Source organism: Leptodactylus fuscus, chromosome 3 (assembly GCF_031893055.1).
Source record: "Leptodactylus fuscus isolate aLepFus1 chromosome 3, aLepFus1.hap2, whole genome shotgun sequence".
Lineage (NCBI taxonomy): Eukaryota > Metazoa > Chordata > Amphibia > Anura > Leptodactylidae > Leptodactylus > Leptodactylus fuscus.
Genome location: NC_134267.1, coordinates 83279446 through 83293108, shown reverse-complemented (window position 1 = coordinate 83293108; position 13663 = coordinate 83279446). Strand labels below are relative to the sequence as shown.

Sequence of the window (13663 nt, the reverse complement as noted above, 5' to 3'; positions counted from 1 at the left end):
GCAAACTCTCCCATAGATCTCAGTGACGCAGCACCAGTCTATTACTGCATTCGGCCATGAGACTGCTGTAAAGTAGGGCTGGACAATAAATCAAAAATAATCAAAAGTCATCTCAATTAATCGATGAGAACTTGTTCACATTGTCATATCTCACACTGCCATTGGCTGCAGAATATGTCACTAACTGTATGCTATCCAATCAGGATTACGACTATGTGAATACATGAAGGGGGAGTGTCCTGAAATAAACGTTCATTAATTGGAATCAAAGCAGAACGTTCAGTTAATCGTCATTTTGATATAGGCCATGATCGCCCAGCCCTACTGTAAAGCAGACCACTGATTGCTGGTAACAGAGCAGAAGAGGCATGCTAGGTGGCAGCCCTAATAATCCTGTACAGAAAATAGAATTAAAAAGCAGTCAGAAAAGAAATTCGGATTAGAAATAAGTGATACGTTTCACTGGTTTTGCTAAATGAATAAAAAATAGGGATCCATTCCCTTTAATAGCAGCAGTATTTAAAAAGTTTACTGCTCTTTGTTGAGTGGTGAACAGCGTTTTTGTGGAACGTTTGTGCTTTTGTCGCTTAGGATGGCTGGACAGGTTAGAGTAGTGGTGGCCAAACTGCTGACCTCACAATGTGCATGAGGGTGGAGCAGGGCCTCTTTATCCATAGGCGAATGGTATAAGTGCACCATTGGCCCTATAGTAGCAGGGGGGGTCAAGAAACTGTGGGGGCAACCTGGAGGTGACATGAAACTGTTGGGGGCAATATAATAAATGTGGGGGCATTGGGGTGGGACACGGGGGATAGGTTATGTGTGATGCATGCAGGGGAATTTGACTGTATAAGGGCCACTAAGGAGCATTATACTATGTGGGGGCCACTGAGGGGGCATTATAATTTGTGCGATTCAGGTGTTTCTGAGCACTTATTGAACTTTTGCATTGGTCCCATTAGTGTGTTAAAACGGCCATGACATGGAGGAAAAATAGCTGTGGGTTCACCTGACAAACGTAATGTGTATGGCCATTCTAAAGAGATATCCTGAGGTCTAGATTCAACAGTATATCTAAGACTAATCACTAATAATTTGAGAATATCATCACATCTATTTTATGTATAAATAAACACACCGAAAGAAAACATTGTAAATCTGTTCTGCGTTTCCTCCAGTTCCCATACTCTATTATTACATTTGCTCCAAAGATCTGAACGCATTTGTTATTATGAATTTTCAGTAATTGTAGAATTTGGTGGGTTTTGTTAGTATGCCAATATGTTTATGGTTCACTGATCATGGGCTTTCTTATGTATATTAATGTAAAACTGTGGGAGAAAACTGAATTTCCTGAGGAAATCCTGAACTGGGCGAGTAAAACTGTATTGCCTTTATTACGCACATACCTTTTACTGTCCGAATAGCAGGAAACGATTTTTTTCCGTATACCAAGTCTGTGTAGGAGTAAGACTAAATGAATTTAGCCCCCAGTAGTTGTAGTCATTTCCCTTCCTATATAAAGGTTGAAGAGACGGGAACTGTAGGAAGGAAGGTCTTGTCATAATGGAATTTCATGACAAACGAAATCTCCCATTTCTACTTGATGAAAGACGTAAAACTCAGTAAAGTAAGTCTGCGATGTTTGGCTGTTCTGTGACCTAGGCTCCATGTTCTAGTGAAATCTTTAACTTGACAAGTTGAAATGACTCGTATGGGGCCAAAAGTGGAGCTGCCCTTTAAGTTTAGTCAACGTAGCTCGTACATTCATTTACATTACTTGGTGCTCCCATTTTTATTTCTGATGTGAAATTTGGCATTTGTCTAGATCAGAGATCCTCAAACTTTTTAAACATCGGGAGCGGTGCCCTCCAATAGGTAAAGTGAAGTGCGCTCCATGACCTGGCCCGAGCTCCCCAGGACCTTCAATATAAATGCACGCCTGCCGGCGTTGTCGGCGGGGCCAGACAGAAGTGCTTGGTGGGTCGCATGTGGCCCGCGGGCCGCAGTTTGAGGACCCCTGGTCTAGATGGTTTCCAAAATAGGTGTTATGGCTCATAAACTATATTGATCAGTACAAAGGTATTGCAGAATTCTGGCATCTTCAAAGCAAACAGCCATACCTAATGGTCCCATCCATCCATCGGCTTTGTCTGGAGAGCTTAGTTGAGCTAGACTCTTCCATTTTTGGTGATTTTTATGCTAGGGTCAGATAGTGCAGTGTAAAGCTCGGCTTATTTCTGTTTTTGTTTTTTAAATTAAGAACCGTTTTATGAAGCAACGTCTTTGCAAGGACATTTTTGTCGCAGATTATTTCCAACTAGATTTATTTTGTGGTTAGTATGAAAAATAAACATACAATTAGAATATAGCGTGTGCTTATAATTATCTCTGTAATAGAGACTAAGTTAGACGCTAAATCGTGCCAACTGGATCTTTGGCAGCACGTGTGGATACTTTATTTGTGTAATATCCAGCCTTGTCTACTGGATCAGCTTCAGGTTAAATGTGGATACTTGCCGCTATAGTAGCTGCATTTTACTTGGATATTCTAACAATCCTACTTTTTTGGCATGTCATGAAAATTTATTATTGATATTTTGATTATTGGTATTTGCTAGAAAGGAACTCATAGACACATAAAGGAAACAGGCAATCTGCTGCTTGTTGTAGTTCTGGCTTGGCTAACATCTGGTGACCAGCTATGATCACCAAGGGCCACTTTCTGACTGTCAACCACTAAATTCACACTAATGTTCAGAGACTCGTCCCCTATTTTGCTTAAAATAGCAGACTTTTCTAGTAGGACTTTTCTCGCTGCTGATTTCAGTATAACATTGGTGGACCCAAAGAACAAAATCCCGAACTCTAGTGTGAAACCAGGGTAAGAAATTATGCAACCTTTCATCGCCTCCACCAACTCTTTGGATTTTTTAATAGCCGCCATTCCATTGATTCTGGCGCTGTTAAGAGTTTTTATCTCTAGCCCCCACTGCTCACAATCTGTCCTTAGCCTAAGTAGCGTATTGGGAAATCTGTTTAAGCACAGGACTGCCCACCTGACAATGTAGAGCATTAGGATATTGAGATCTGAAACTAACAACACTAGTTGCTCAGGACTGGTGGGGGCTAGAGAAGAAAACATTCCAACCGAGTTGATGTTGGTGGTGACAGTGAAAGGTGCTCTATAACCTGTCCCACAATGTGGCATTTAGATGTTAATATGTATGCTGCTACATTTTTCAGATTTGCTATAGAACATAATGGAGGTGGTTTGATCAGCTGTCCTTCTATTACTTGTGCTTACTTGAGCAGTTTTGACAGTGGTATCCTTTGACCATAAGAACACACTCTCTTCTAAATTCATGATTTACTAGTGTCTGTTTTTCTGTTGCAATGTAAAACAATTGGCTCTTTCATTTGGCCTTCTCCAGTGCTATATCCTCCAATTACCTTCATGTCCTAGCATTCAGTATGACAAGTGCTGCAAATAATGTGTGAGATTATGAACCTCTAGGATCAGTTAATAGTGATGAATGGGCTCCCTAGTAGTCTTGTGCCCTCTGGCGCGCTATTAATGAATGCTGCGGATCCATTGACCCTAGACATGCTCTTTAATAAAATGCTGGTGCTAGTGGGGATTCATTATGTATTGTAGTAGCCAGCCAGTCTCAGATGAATAAAAGTACAGTACTTGGAGACATCTGGCATGTAAAAAAAAAAAAAAAAAAAAATCGCCCTAATTTTATATGGCATATTGGGCATCCCTATAGTATTAATATTGTCAGAGTATATAAAAATAATGTATTACTAAATACTAATCATTCATAGACACTATCATGATTCTGTAGTTATATTGTATATAAGAACATAAGAAAATTAAAATTTGTTTATAGTTTTTACAGTAGATTTGCCCTAGAAAATGGCATATCTGTATAAGTACTTTAGAAAAGCACCATGCAGGTAGATGGTCTCATACATTCAAAGGTTCACGAACCAAACTGAATTGGAGGAATACCTTTTTAGGAAATATTAGAAAGAGCCTGCCGTTTTAACTATTCATTAAAGACGACCTTTCATGTCCTCAGGCACACACTGTTTTATATACTGCTAGAAAGCCAACAGTGCACTGAATTCAGCATTCCCATTATGTGCCGAAATCGGCATTCCCGGTGTGTGCCCCTGGTGAAGAGCTATCAATTACCGTAGCTGTTCAGTGTCAGAAGGGCATTCCTGACAGTCTGTGACACTAGAGTCCATAGCGATGTTCTGTCAGAAGGGGGGCATTCTTTACCGCCCAATGATGACGCTGAGTGGTGAGGAATGCCCCCTCCATCTCCTGACAGTACTCGTCCATAGACTAGTACTGGGGGAGGGCGTTCCTCACCACTCAGCGTCATCGCTGGGCAGTAAGGAATGCCTCCTCTGACAGTATAGTGCTGTGGACAGACTGTCAGGAGGGGTGTTCCCAATTAGACTGTCAGGAGCGCCTTTCTGACAGTGAAGAGCTATGGTAACAGCACCGATAGTTCTTCACCAGGGGCACATAATGGGAAAGCCAATAGTGCACTAAATTCGGTTTTCTAATGGTATCTAAAATCGCCTGTGCCCAAGGACATGAAAGGTCCTCTAAAAGCTTCTTCAGATTTGGCAGCCAAAATGTGCCCTGAATTTGGACATTCATGGTTATATCGTCTAGTTGTGGTACTCAAACGAAAGGATGGCCAAAAAGAGATTGTGACGGCTAAACTACTAAGGATGATGACTTGAACCTCTTCTAAAGTTAAAAAATAATATATATCCAGGCATAAATTGGGCAAACACATGTCAAAAGGACACTCTATAGCATATACTTGGTCCATATGGATGTCTTTAGAAAACCATTAAAGTGAGTCTGTCAGCAGTAAATGTGTTATAAACCTAATTCCAGTACCTTGTAACGGTAATTCTACAGTTTCCAAATGTGCCTCTGTTGTTCAGCTTTGGAGCCCCATTTCAAATGGAGAGAAAAGCGCTTGGCCTGGAAATCTAGAATGGAGACCAAAGCCGAGGCAAGCAAAGCACTTTCACCTCATTTGCATATTATTAAGACATTTACATGAAAATTGTGTTTCAAGGCTGAATAACAGAGGCATATTTGGAAAGTGTAGAATCACTTCTGCAAGGTTCTGGGATTAGGTTTATAGCCAGTGTATGAAATCGGCATATGCTGTGTGACTACAGTCTTAAGATGGCCAATGTTAATTGTATGATTAAATAGAGACTGGTGGTGTTCTGAGATCCTGTCACCAACAACCGAGACACCATAGGACTTGTAGGACTTGTAAGCAGCATTCCAAACATTGCTTCCACATTGTGGCAGAAAAAGCTTTCTCTGTAGGTAAGTCACATATCTGGAGTCACTGGGGTGCAGCAGAACATGCAGAATCATGGAGTCGCTTTTCCTATTGACATGCCCTGGTCATTTGAGACAGTTTGTTTCCTTCACTAGTACACCATGGACATGCACAGTGCACAGATAAAGCCAATGTAGATTTACTCTGTGGTTTACTGGTCATGCAGAGTGCTCTAGCAAAGAAAGCAGAATGCGTGAAACGCCTAAGACTCCTCCTTGACTCTGCACACTTGAGCAGCGTCTCGGTGACTCTAGGTATGCAGTTGACCTATAGCCCAGGCTGATATACCACTTCTTTTTCTACCAGAAAGTGAAATGCATGTTTGTAACAAGGGTGTGTTTGGAATGATGTTTACATGCTTAGACCACACGTGCGGGGCCTGGGAGCAGAACCTTAGTGTGTATAGATCTACTCTAGAGAGTGGGTATGTGCAGGTGATCTCATGGCTTTTCACTCGAAACATCCCCTTGTAGAAATAATAAGAATAAGCTTGAGATCTGACACTTTCATTGTTCTATAAGTGGATTACTTGGGCCGTGCACTAACTACTCTGTGACCTTTGGAACCATTAAGAGTTTGCTGAAAGCATAACTTAGATGATAAGTGCTGCCTGCCGTCTGGCTATGAATACGGTCATGTAACGTGTTCATGGACTTCACTACACAGCAAGATACACGTATGTAATGAGAAGAAGTCATATTCTCATTCATTGTTCACAAAAAGAAAATCAGTGATGTGCTGATACATGTACATGTTCACAAGGCAACCATAGTATTACCACTGCCATAGCGAAATATTAGACCAAGTCCAACTCCATGGACATCCCAGGGAAAGGGCCTGCAGGTTATCCAACGGGGGGAGGAGAAGGCGGAATAGTCAACAGACAGTGTGGGCACCAGTGGTACAGGCAGGACGCCAAGAAAAGTGAGCACGCTCACCTGCGGGCCCTTTCCCTGGATGTCCATGGAGTTGGGGACTATTGCAGTTATTCTTGTCCGTCTATTATTCCATATGGTGAAATATCGTCTCCTGCATACTATAAGAGTCTGAAAAAAATTGTTTGTGAATAGCCCCATTAAGATGAATTGACTCTGAAATGAGTCTTTTCAGTGAATAGAGCTTTAATATAGGTTGTTTAATAATCATTGTTCTATACTTCACATTACATGTAAGTAGTTTTAATGTTATGGCTGATCTTCATCTTTTGGGTTAATTTTTAAAATACTGTATGAGGTTTATGTTTTTAATTGTATTCTCTCTTCTGTGCTTGCAGGATGGTTCACTGGGAAATATTGACGACCTTGCCGAACAGTACGCCGACTACTACAACACCTGCTTTACAGACGTGTGTGAGAGGATGGAGGAACTGCGCAAGCGCCATGTTTCGCAGGATCTCGATGAGGTAAGGTGCTATATATTGTTTTACACCAGTTTAACATGTCAAAGGTAACTTTAAGATTTCATTTAAAGGTGTTTGCCATTTTTACAACAGATTTCTCAGATGTCATCCGCTGACATGTCTTATGATGTAGCAAACTGTAAACCACTTCTTACCTTATTGGTGCAATCTGGTGCCCATGGGTAATAATGTAGACAAACATCAGTGTCTATGGATCTTTGAGATGATGGGATCTGCCTTGTCTAGCATTGTCTTCTATACAGGGCATGGAGGTAATTTACTCATTGTCTCCCATTCTTTTCAATGAGTGTCAGGCAGGTTTTTTTTTCTTCTAGCTAAAAAAAAAATTCGATTGTACCCTTCTCCAGGCGCATTCTACAGTTTTTTGCAGTGTTATTTGCAAAGACTGCTACCAAAAAATCTGGAGAAGACGCTAGGCCTCTCTTTTCTGCCTCCCATTCATTTCAAAGGGCTTTTTGAGGCAAATTTTACCTGACTTTTTTTTTTTTTTTTTTAACTCTAGCCCATTGAAATGAAAGGCAAAATTAGGAGAAGGACTGGGGGATTAACGAAAAAAGAACCAAAACTGAACCTCAATCAGGATAATCAATGCAATTTTGTTCACATTGGTTATTTTGGTTCAGTTATTACAATATTTGCAAGGTTCTACTTGCAGTTTCTTTCGGACCAAACACGTCAGATTCGAAACTGCTATTATATTCAGCGGTCTCTTCAGACCCCAGAGTATAATGATTGGAGGCCCAAGGGGGGTGGTGATCAAACATAAAAAAAAAAAACAACCAGTGTTACTCACCTCTCCATGACTCTGTTGTGATTTCCTGCTGTCTTCGGCACTTCTGACTGATGTCAGGGACTGCTGTAGCCTGTGAGTGAGCTTCAACAGATCATGTGGCAATGTGACACCTAGATGTAAGTGCTGTGGTGCCATGTGACCTCTGGGCCTCTGATCATTATACTCTGGGGTCTGAAGAGGCCCCATAGTAAAATAGCAGTTTTGGTTCGGCCATGTTCAGTCCAAATGAAACCGTCAGCCAGGCGAACCTTGAGAGCTGAATCTCGTGAGGTTTGTCCCGTGCTCATACTGTAAAAGAGTTATGGTTTAAAAGGGGCGTGACCTAAATAATTGCCATTAATAGTAATTGAGGTAAAATTCCGTATTGATTGTGATTTTGATTTATGTAAGAATCTCCTAGCCCTAGTTAGGAGTTGTGTTTTTGAGGCGGTACGTTGAGGCAAGGAGTATGAAGTTTTCGAACTCTGTTGAAAGTGATGACCCCTTTAAGGGTAAGCAAATTATTTGCTAAATTAGATGAAACTGAGAAGCACATGGGGTATCGAAGAATCATATTCATCATCATTCTCTAAGTCTGCAAGATCTCTACCTTGAGAAACATGGCTTTCGTTAGTTCCCAGATGAATTGGATTTAGTGTCTTAGAACTTTATACCTAGTGACTCCTTTACTTTATTAACACAACAATGCCCCACAAACTCCAGGTAACTTAAATCCACCCACCTAAATTACATTTCTACATCACGGATGCCATCAGCGTTTTAATTATTTTATTATGGACAACAGCTGTCTGTTAACAAACGAAACACTTGGGCCATACAGAGTAACTACACTACTGTTTTTTTCTTAAGAAATTGAGATATGGAGGTGACTTGGAGGATACACGTTATTTATTGGTATTCAGAGGATACATTGTACTTATTTTGGTATTCTCATTACGCTTCAGCATTATCAGTGATGGGAAAACATGTAGAGGAAGAAGTTTTAAAGCAGAATTTTCGGGGAGAGAAAGCAATTTGTGTAAATGGCTGAGGAGGTTTAAAGATTAGGATTGTAATTAAGCGATGATTTGTTCTTACAACCTGTTCTCTTGCATTCACATTTGGAAGCTGCAGATAGCGCCTCTGGCTGCCCGCTCTTCACAGCAGAGAAACTTAGTTACAGATAAGTGAAATAAAAGAAGTCTATAAATCAGGGTAGGCCAGACCTGATTTATCACTCGCTTAATGGAAGACAGCAACTCATCTGGGCCGCTGCTGTATGCACTCTGCTTTGTTCTCTGTGAAGTCTGAGCTTCTGCTGTCTTACTGGGGATTGCTACAATACATAATGCATCATGACAATATGGACTGTCCCAAATATTGGTAATTAAAGCGAATTGTAACAAAACTCATTTTCAGCTCATCATGTATTATTTATTTCTCTGGCTTATATATCGCCAACATATTCTGCAGTGCTTTACAGGCGTCATTACTTTGTGTCCCTGGTAGGACTCAATATATATTCCCTGCTCCAATGTCTATGGGGTGTGCATCCATTGACCATCAGTGAACAGCCCATTGGCTTCATTGAGATACATTGTTAAGTTTCTTTTCCCTTGCAGCTTTGAGTGCAGAGTTTCCCTGCTGATCTCCAGGTTCCCATGAAGCATAATGCCCTATATACAAAGTAAATACAATAGAATTAGGAAGCTTCTGACAGATGCTGCTTTACTTTACTTTATTATATTTTTCTGACCTTGCTATATTTATTATTAGCCTCTAAATTACTGTACATTGCTGCTCTTAAGGCTATGTATCCACTACATATAGAACAACTAAGCAGTAACTATGTAATGCTACAAGATTACCAGTACCAACATTGTGGGCAGGGCCTCTGTTGATTTATTTGCCAGTAGTTTATTTTATGTTGTTTTTTCCTTTCAACTAAATCAACTATGTAGCTTACTGTATACTTTAGATGGCTGTCGGCTGTGAGCTATCCTTCCTAAACTTACATATGCATGGACGTTAGTGTGGGCGAACATGCATATGTTATCAGTTGGGAGTGGGGAATAAGCCACTGCCAGACACTGCTGAAAGCCACTTATCTTGACAAGAAAAGGTTCAAGGCTGTTGAAATTCTTTGCTTCTGATACCTGCTGTTGGGAGAGAGTTAGAAAATCACCCTAGACAGTAGATGCTTAACCAATCTCTCCAAAGATGGTGGGTTTATCCAGAATTTCATCTAATGTGTATGGCTACCTTAAAAGGATTCTACCACGAAACCTTTTTTTTTGTGGATAAGACGTTGGAATAGCCTTCAGAAAGGCTATTCGTCTCTTACCTTTAGACGTGGTCTCCGCTGCGCCATTCCTTAGAAATACCGGTTTTTACTGGTATGCAAATGAGTTGTCTCGCAGTGATGGGGGCATTCCCACCGCTACCAGAGAAGTGTCTCTAGCGACGCCTCCTTCGTCAGCAGCGTCATCTTCAGCATCTTCTTCCGCCGCAGGCTCGTAACTTCTAGGCCTCAGGCCTTGAGCAGAGCAGACTGTGCAGACGCACAGGCCACGGGAAAATGGCCGCTAACAATACTGTGCAAGCGGCCATCTTCCCGTGGCCTGTGCAGTCTGCTCTGCCCAAGGCCCGAGGCCTAGAAGTTACGAGTTTGCACCGGAAGAAGATATTGAAGATGACGCTGCGGACAAAGAAGGAGGCGGCGCTGGAGACACTTCTCTGGCAGTGGTGGGAACGCCCCCATCGCTGTGAGAGAACTCATTTGCATACCGGTAAAAAACGGTATTGCTAAGGAACGGTGCAGCGGAGCCCATGTCTAAAGGTAAGAGACAAATAGCCTTTCTAAAGGCTATTCCAACGTCTTATCCACAAAAAAAGGTTTAGTGGTAGAATACTTTTAAGGTAGCCATACACATTAGATGAAATTCTGGCTAAACCCACTATCTTTGGCGAGATTGGTTAAGCATCTACAGTCTAGGGTGATTTTCTAAAGGCTATTCCGACGTCTTAACCACAAAATAAAGGTTTAGTGGTAGAATCCCTTTAAAGGGGTTTACAGACTAAAAATATTGATAACCCATTATTCCAATGGGTCATCAGTATTAGATTGGTGGTAAACTGACACCCTGCACCCTATTGATCAGTTGCTCTTGGTAGATGATACACAGAGAATGGAGCAGGGAGCAGACAGATGTGTTCTCTCCGTAGGGACTGAACTGAGCCACTGCAGTTTAGCTGCCGTTTATGTGAATATGAGCTGGCTTGCAATAGCTTGGTCTGACCTCTTTGCAGAGAACAGAGCCGTCTTCTTCCTGCTCCATTCTCTGCGTATCATCTAATGAGAACAACTCCTCAGTGGGAGTGACCTAATATTGGGACCTATTCTTAGGATAGATCTTCGGTGTTTTCAACCCAGAGAATCCATTTATGTATGACAGGTTGAAATTGATAGATGTATTTCTGAAGCCCTTTTGGTAATGTAGCTCTTGACATTAGATACCCCTCATCTGCCATTCCCACAACACATGCACACATGTCAAGCAGGCATATGTACTATAAAGGGAGAGAGGAGAATGCTTATCTTCCAAAGAACAAAAGAATCCGGTAGATGTCCTCTAACTGCCCAATCCTTATGTTCCTGTATAGTTGGCATGTTGTCCGGAGGATCCTATACACATTAAATGATCACCTGGACCCCTTTAAATTGTCAGGGTCAGCCAACACAAATGGTTTGTAAAGAGGATAAAAGTAATTGTTAGTATTTAGTGATAAAAGTTAAGGAAGCATTTAGCATAGTAGAAGTTGATGGAGTAAGTAGACTCTGGCACATGCCTCATTATAATGACGACATTTTATTTAGCTGTGTAACATTGGAATAATTAGTGTCTTCCATCAGTTTGGATATTTTTCCTGCCAGTTCATTCCTAATATGCTTCGTGCCAAATGCTGCTTGTTATCCTCTAATGTAATTTGCTCAGCGTGAGTTACATTTTTATTTACACTTACATATTTATTGGAAGCTATTACTGTACACTTTAGTACATCAGCAACGACTATAATGTTAGACAGAATTGCTCTGCTGGTTTTTGCATACCGATGCTTTTGTTCCGCTGTGCAAGGCATGAATTCTATTAATGTGGTTGTGCTGTTTTTTCTTCTTTAGGAATTATAAAGTTATTTACTAATTACGGCTTCCAGACTCTGTGTATGAAAACATCGCACTGCGAGAGTGAGAGCGAGAGAAATGGCTAAAATACTGAATTCTTAGGCTGGAGACACACACTGAGTTTTTGGTGTGATTTTGCACAGTATAGGTCCTCGGTATCTGATTTTTTTGTAGTCTGACACCCGTGCCCTGCAGAAATCATCTGTTCTTGCAACCTCCGGGCACTGGTGTTGACGGAGTGCATACAGACTGCCTGTATATGAGTATTAATAGTGGAGTTGCAGTTCTCCAGTATTCCCCATTATAAAGTGGTCAGGGTTGCTGCTTAGCTCCTATTACTTGAATAGAAGCAGACTACATGCGTTCCCCGCCTACTGCTCAGCTACCGACACCTAAAAGCTGCTGGAACATCTGATCTGTGCAGGATCCTGATGTCGAACCCCCACATGTCACCTACTGATGAAGTAAAAAGGGGCAAGAACTGTACCTTGTGGTGCCCCTGTGTGAGTCTATGTCAGATAAACCAGATCAGGCTGCTATAGGGGCTTTGAATATTAGGTGAACACACTGTGGGCAACAATCCAACACCACTCCATCTTTTAATATATCCCCCTACACTTTGGTGGTAGTTATTGGTGCCACCATTTTAGGCTTTTAAAGAATATCAATAAAAGTTCGAGTTTTAGTAGTCTAGGATGTGGTTGAAGAGGTTTTGGTCCACTCCAACAAGGGCCAGCTTGTCCTTCAGTAGCCCTGGCTTTATGATGTTAAAACAGGATTCTTCGGAATAGCCTTCAGAAAGGCTATTCCTCCCCTACCTTTAGATGTCTTCTCCACGCTGCTGTTCCTTAGATATCCTGGTTTTCGTCCATATGCTAATTAGTTCTCTCGCAGCACTGGGAGCGTCCCCAGTGCTGTGAGTAAACACTCCAGTGCCGCCTTCTTGTTCGCCTCCTCTGCCTCTTCTTCTTGTCCCGTCATGTCTTCTTCAAAAAGCGCTGACTGCGCATTTTCCCGTGGCCGTATGGGAGAGGCCACAGGAAAAAGAGGTGGAGGCGCCGAACAAGAAGAAGGTGGCGCTGGATAGTTTTCTCACATTACGGAGGCGCCCTCAGTGCTGCGAGAAAAATAATTAGCAGATAGATGAAAACTGGGATATCTAAGGAACGGTGGCGCGGAGAAGACATCTAAAGGTAGGGGAAGAATAGCCTTTCTTAAGGCTACTCTGACTTCGGTGTAGCTTAAAACGGGATTCTAATGACAGAATCCCTTTAAAAACTCTGGAGAAATCAAATAACATTATTGTCAGTGTTCCCTGGTTTCTCCAGCTGAGAAAGAGCTCTAGATGAGAAAAGGCTATATAATGATGGACTCCTTTTAATATCGCTTCAGAAATGGCATGTGAAAAAATGATTAGTTTAACCACAGTTTTTGATGTGGTTGAACCATACGTATTTTTTGGATGTGGTTTGAAATGCACCTTAACTGCAACATCTAAATAAAACCTAAATGTTCACGTCCATATCAGTGGGACATATATACTATTTCGATAGAGCACGTGGGGAAGGGGGGGGGTAGTAACAAGCTGCGGCTGAGTACCCATTTAGCGTTGGAGCCTAGATACAGTCTGTGTGGGCTGCATTTTCAGGCCTGAACAGTATGCGGGTCCAAGGACTCCTAGGATTAGGAGTTAGCATAGTTAGGGCTCGTTCACATCTGCACCCGGTCTCCATTCATATGAATGGGTTTGAAAGATGTCCGGCTGTGAGCGCCAGTGAGCGTTTTATGCTCTCCGCTGCAAAACCATTTTTTTTTTTTTTTTTTAAATTGGACACAAAGTCAGACATGCAGTACTCTGTGTCAGATTTTAAAAAAAACGTTTTTTCGGCGGA

The 13663-nt window shown here is 41.6% G+C and overlaps 1 protein-coding gene across 1 annotated transcript in view; it reads left to right on the top strand.

Annotated features, from left to right (window-relative positions):
- SASH1 (SAM and SH3 domain containing 1) overlaps nucleotides 1-13663 on the top strand; it is a 643930-nt gene that overhangs the window by 512992 nt on the left and 117275 nt on the right. The window contains exon 2 of the mRNA XM_075267869.1: nucleotides 6670-6798. Coding sequence (XP_075123970.1) covers nucleotides 6670-6798 — 129 coding nt within the window. The remainder of the gene's footprint in view (nucleotides 1-6669; nucleotides 6799-13663) is intronic.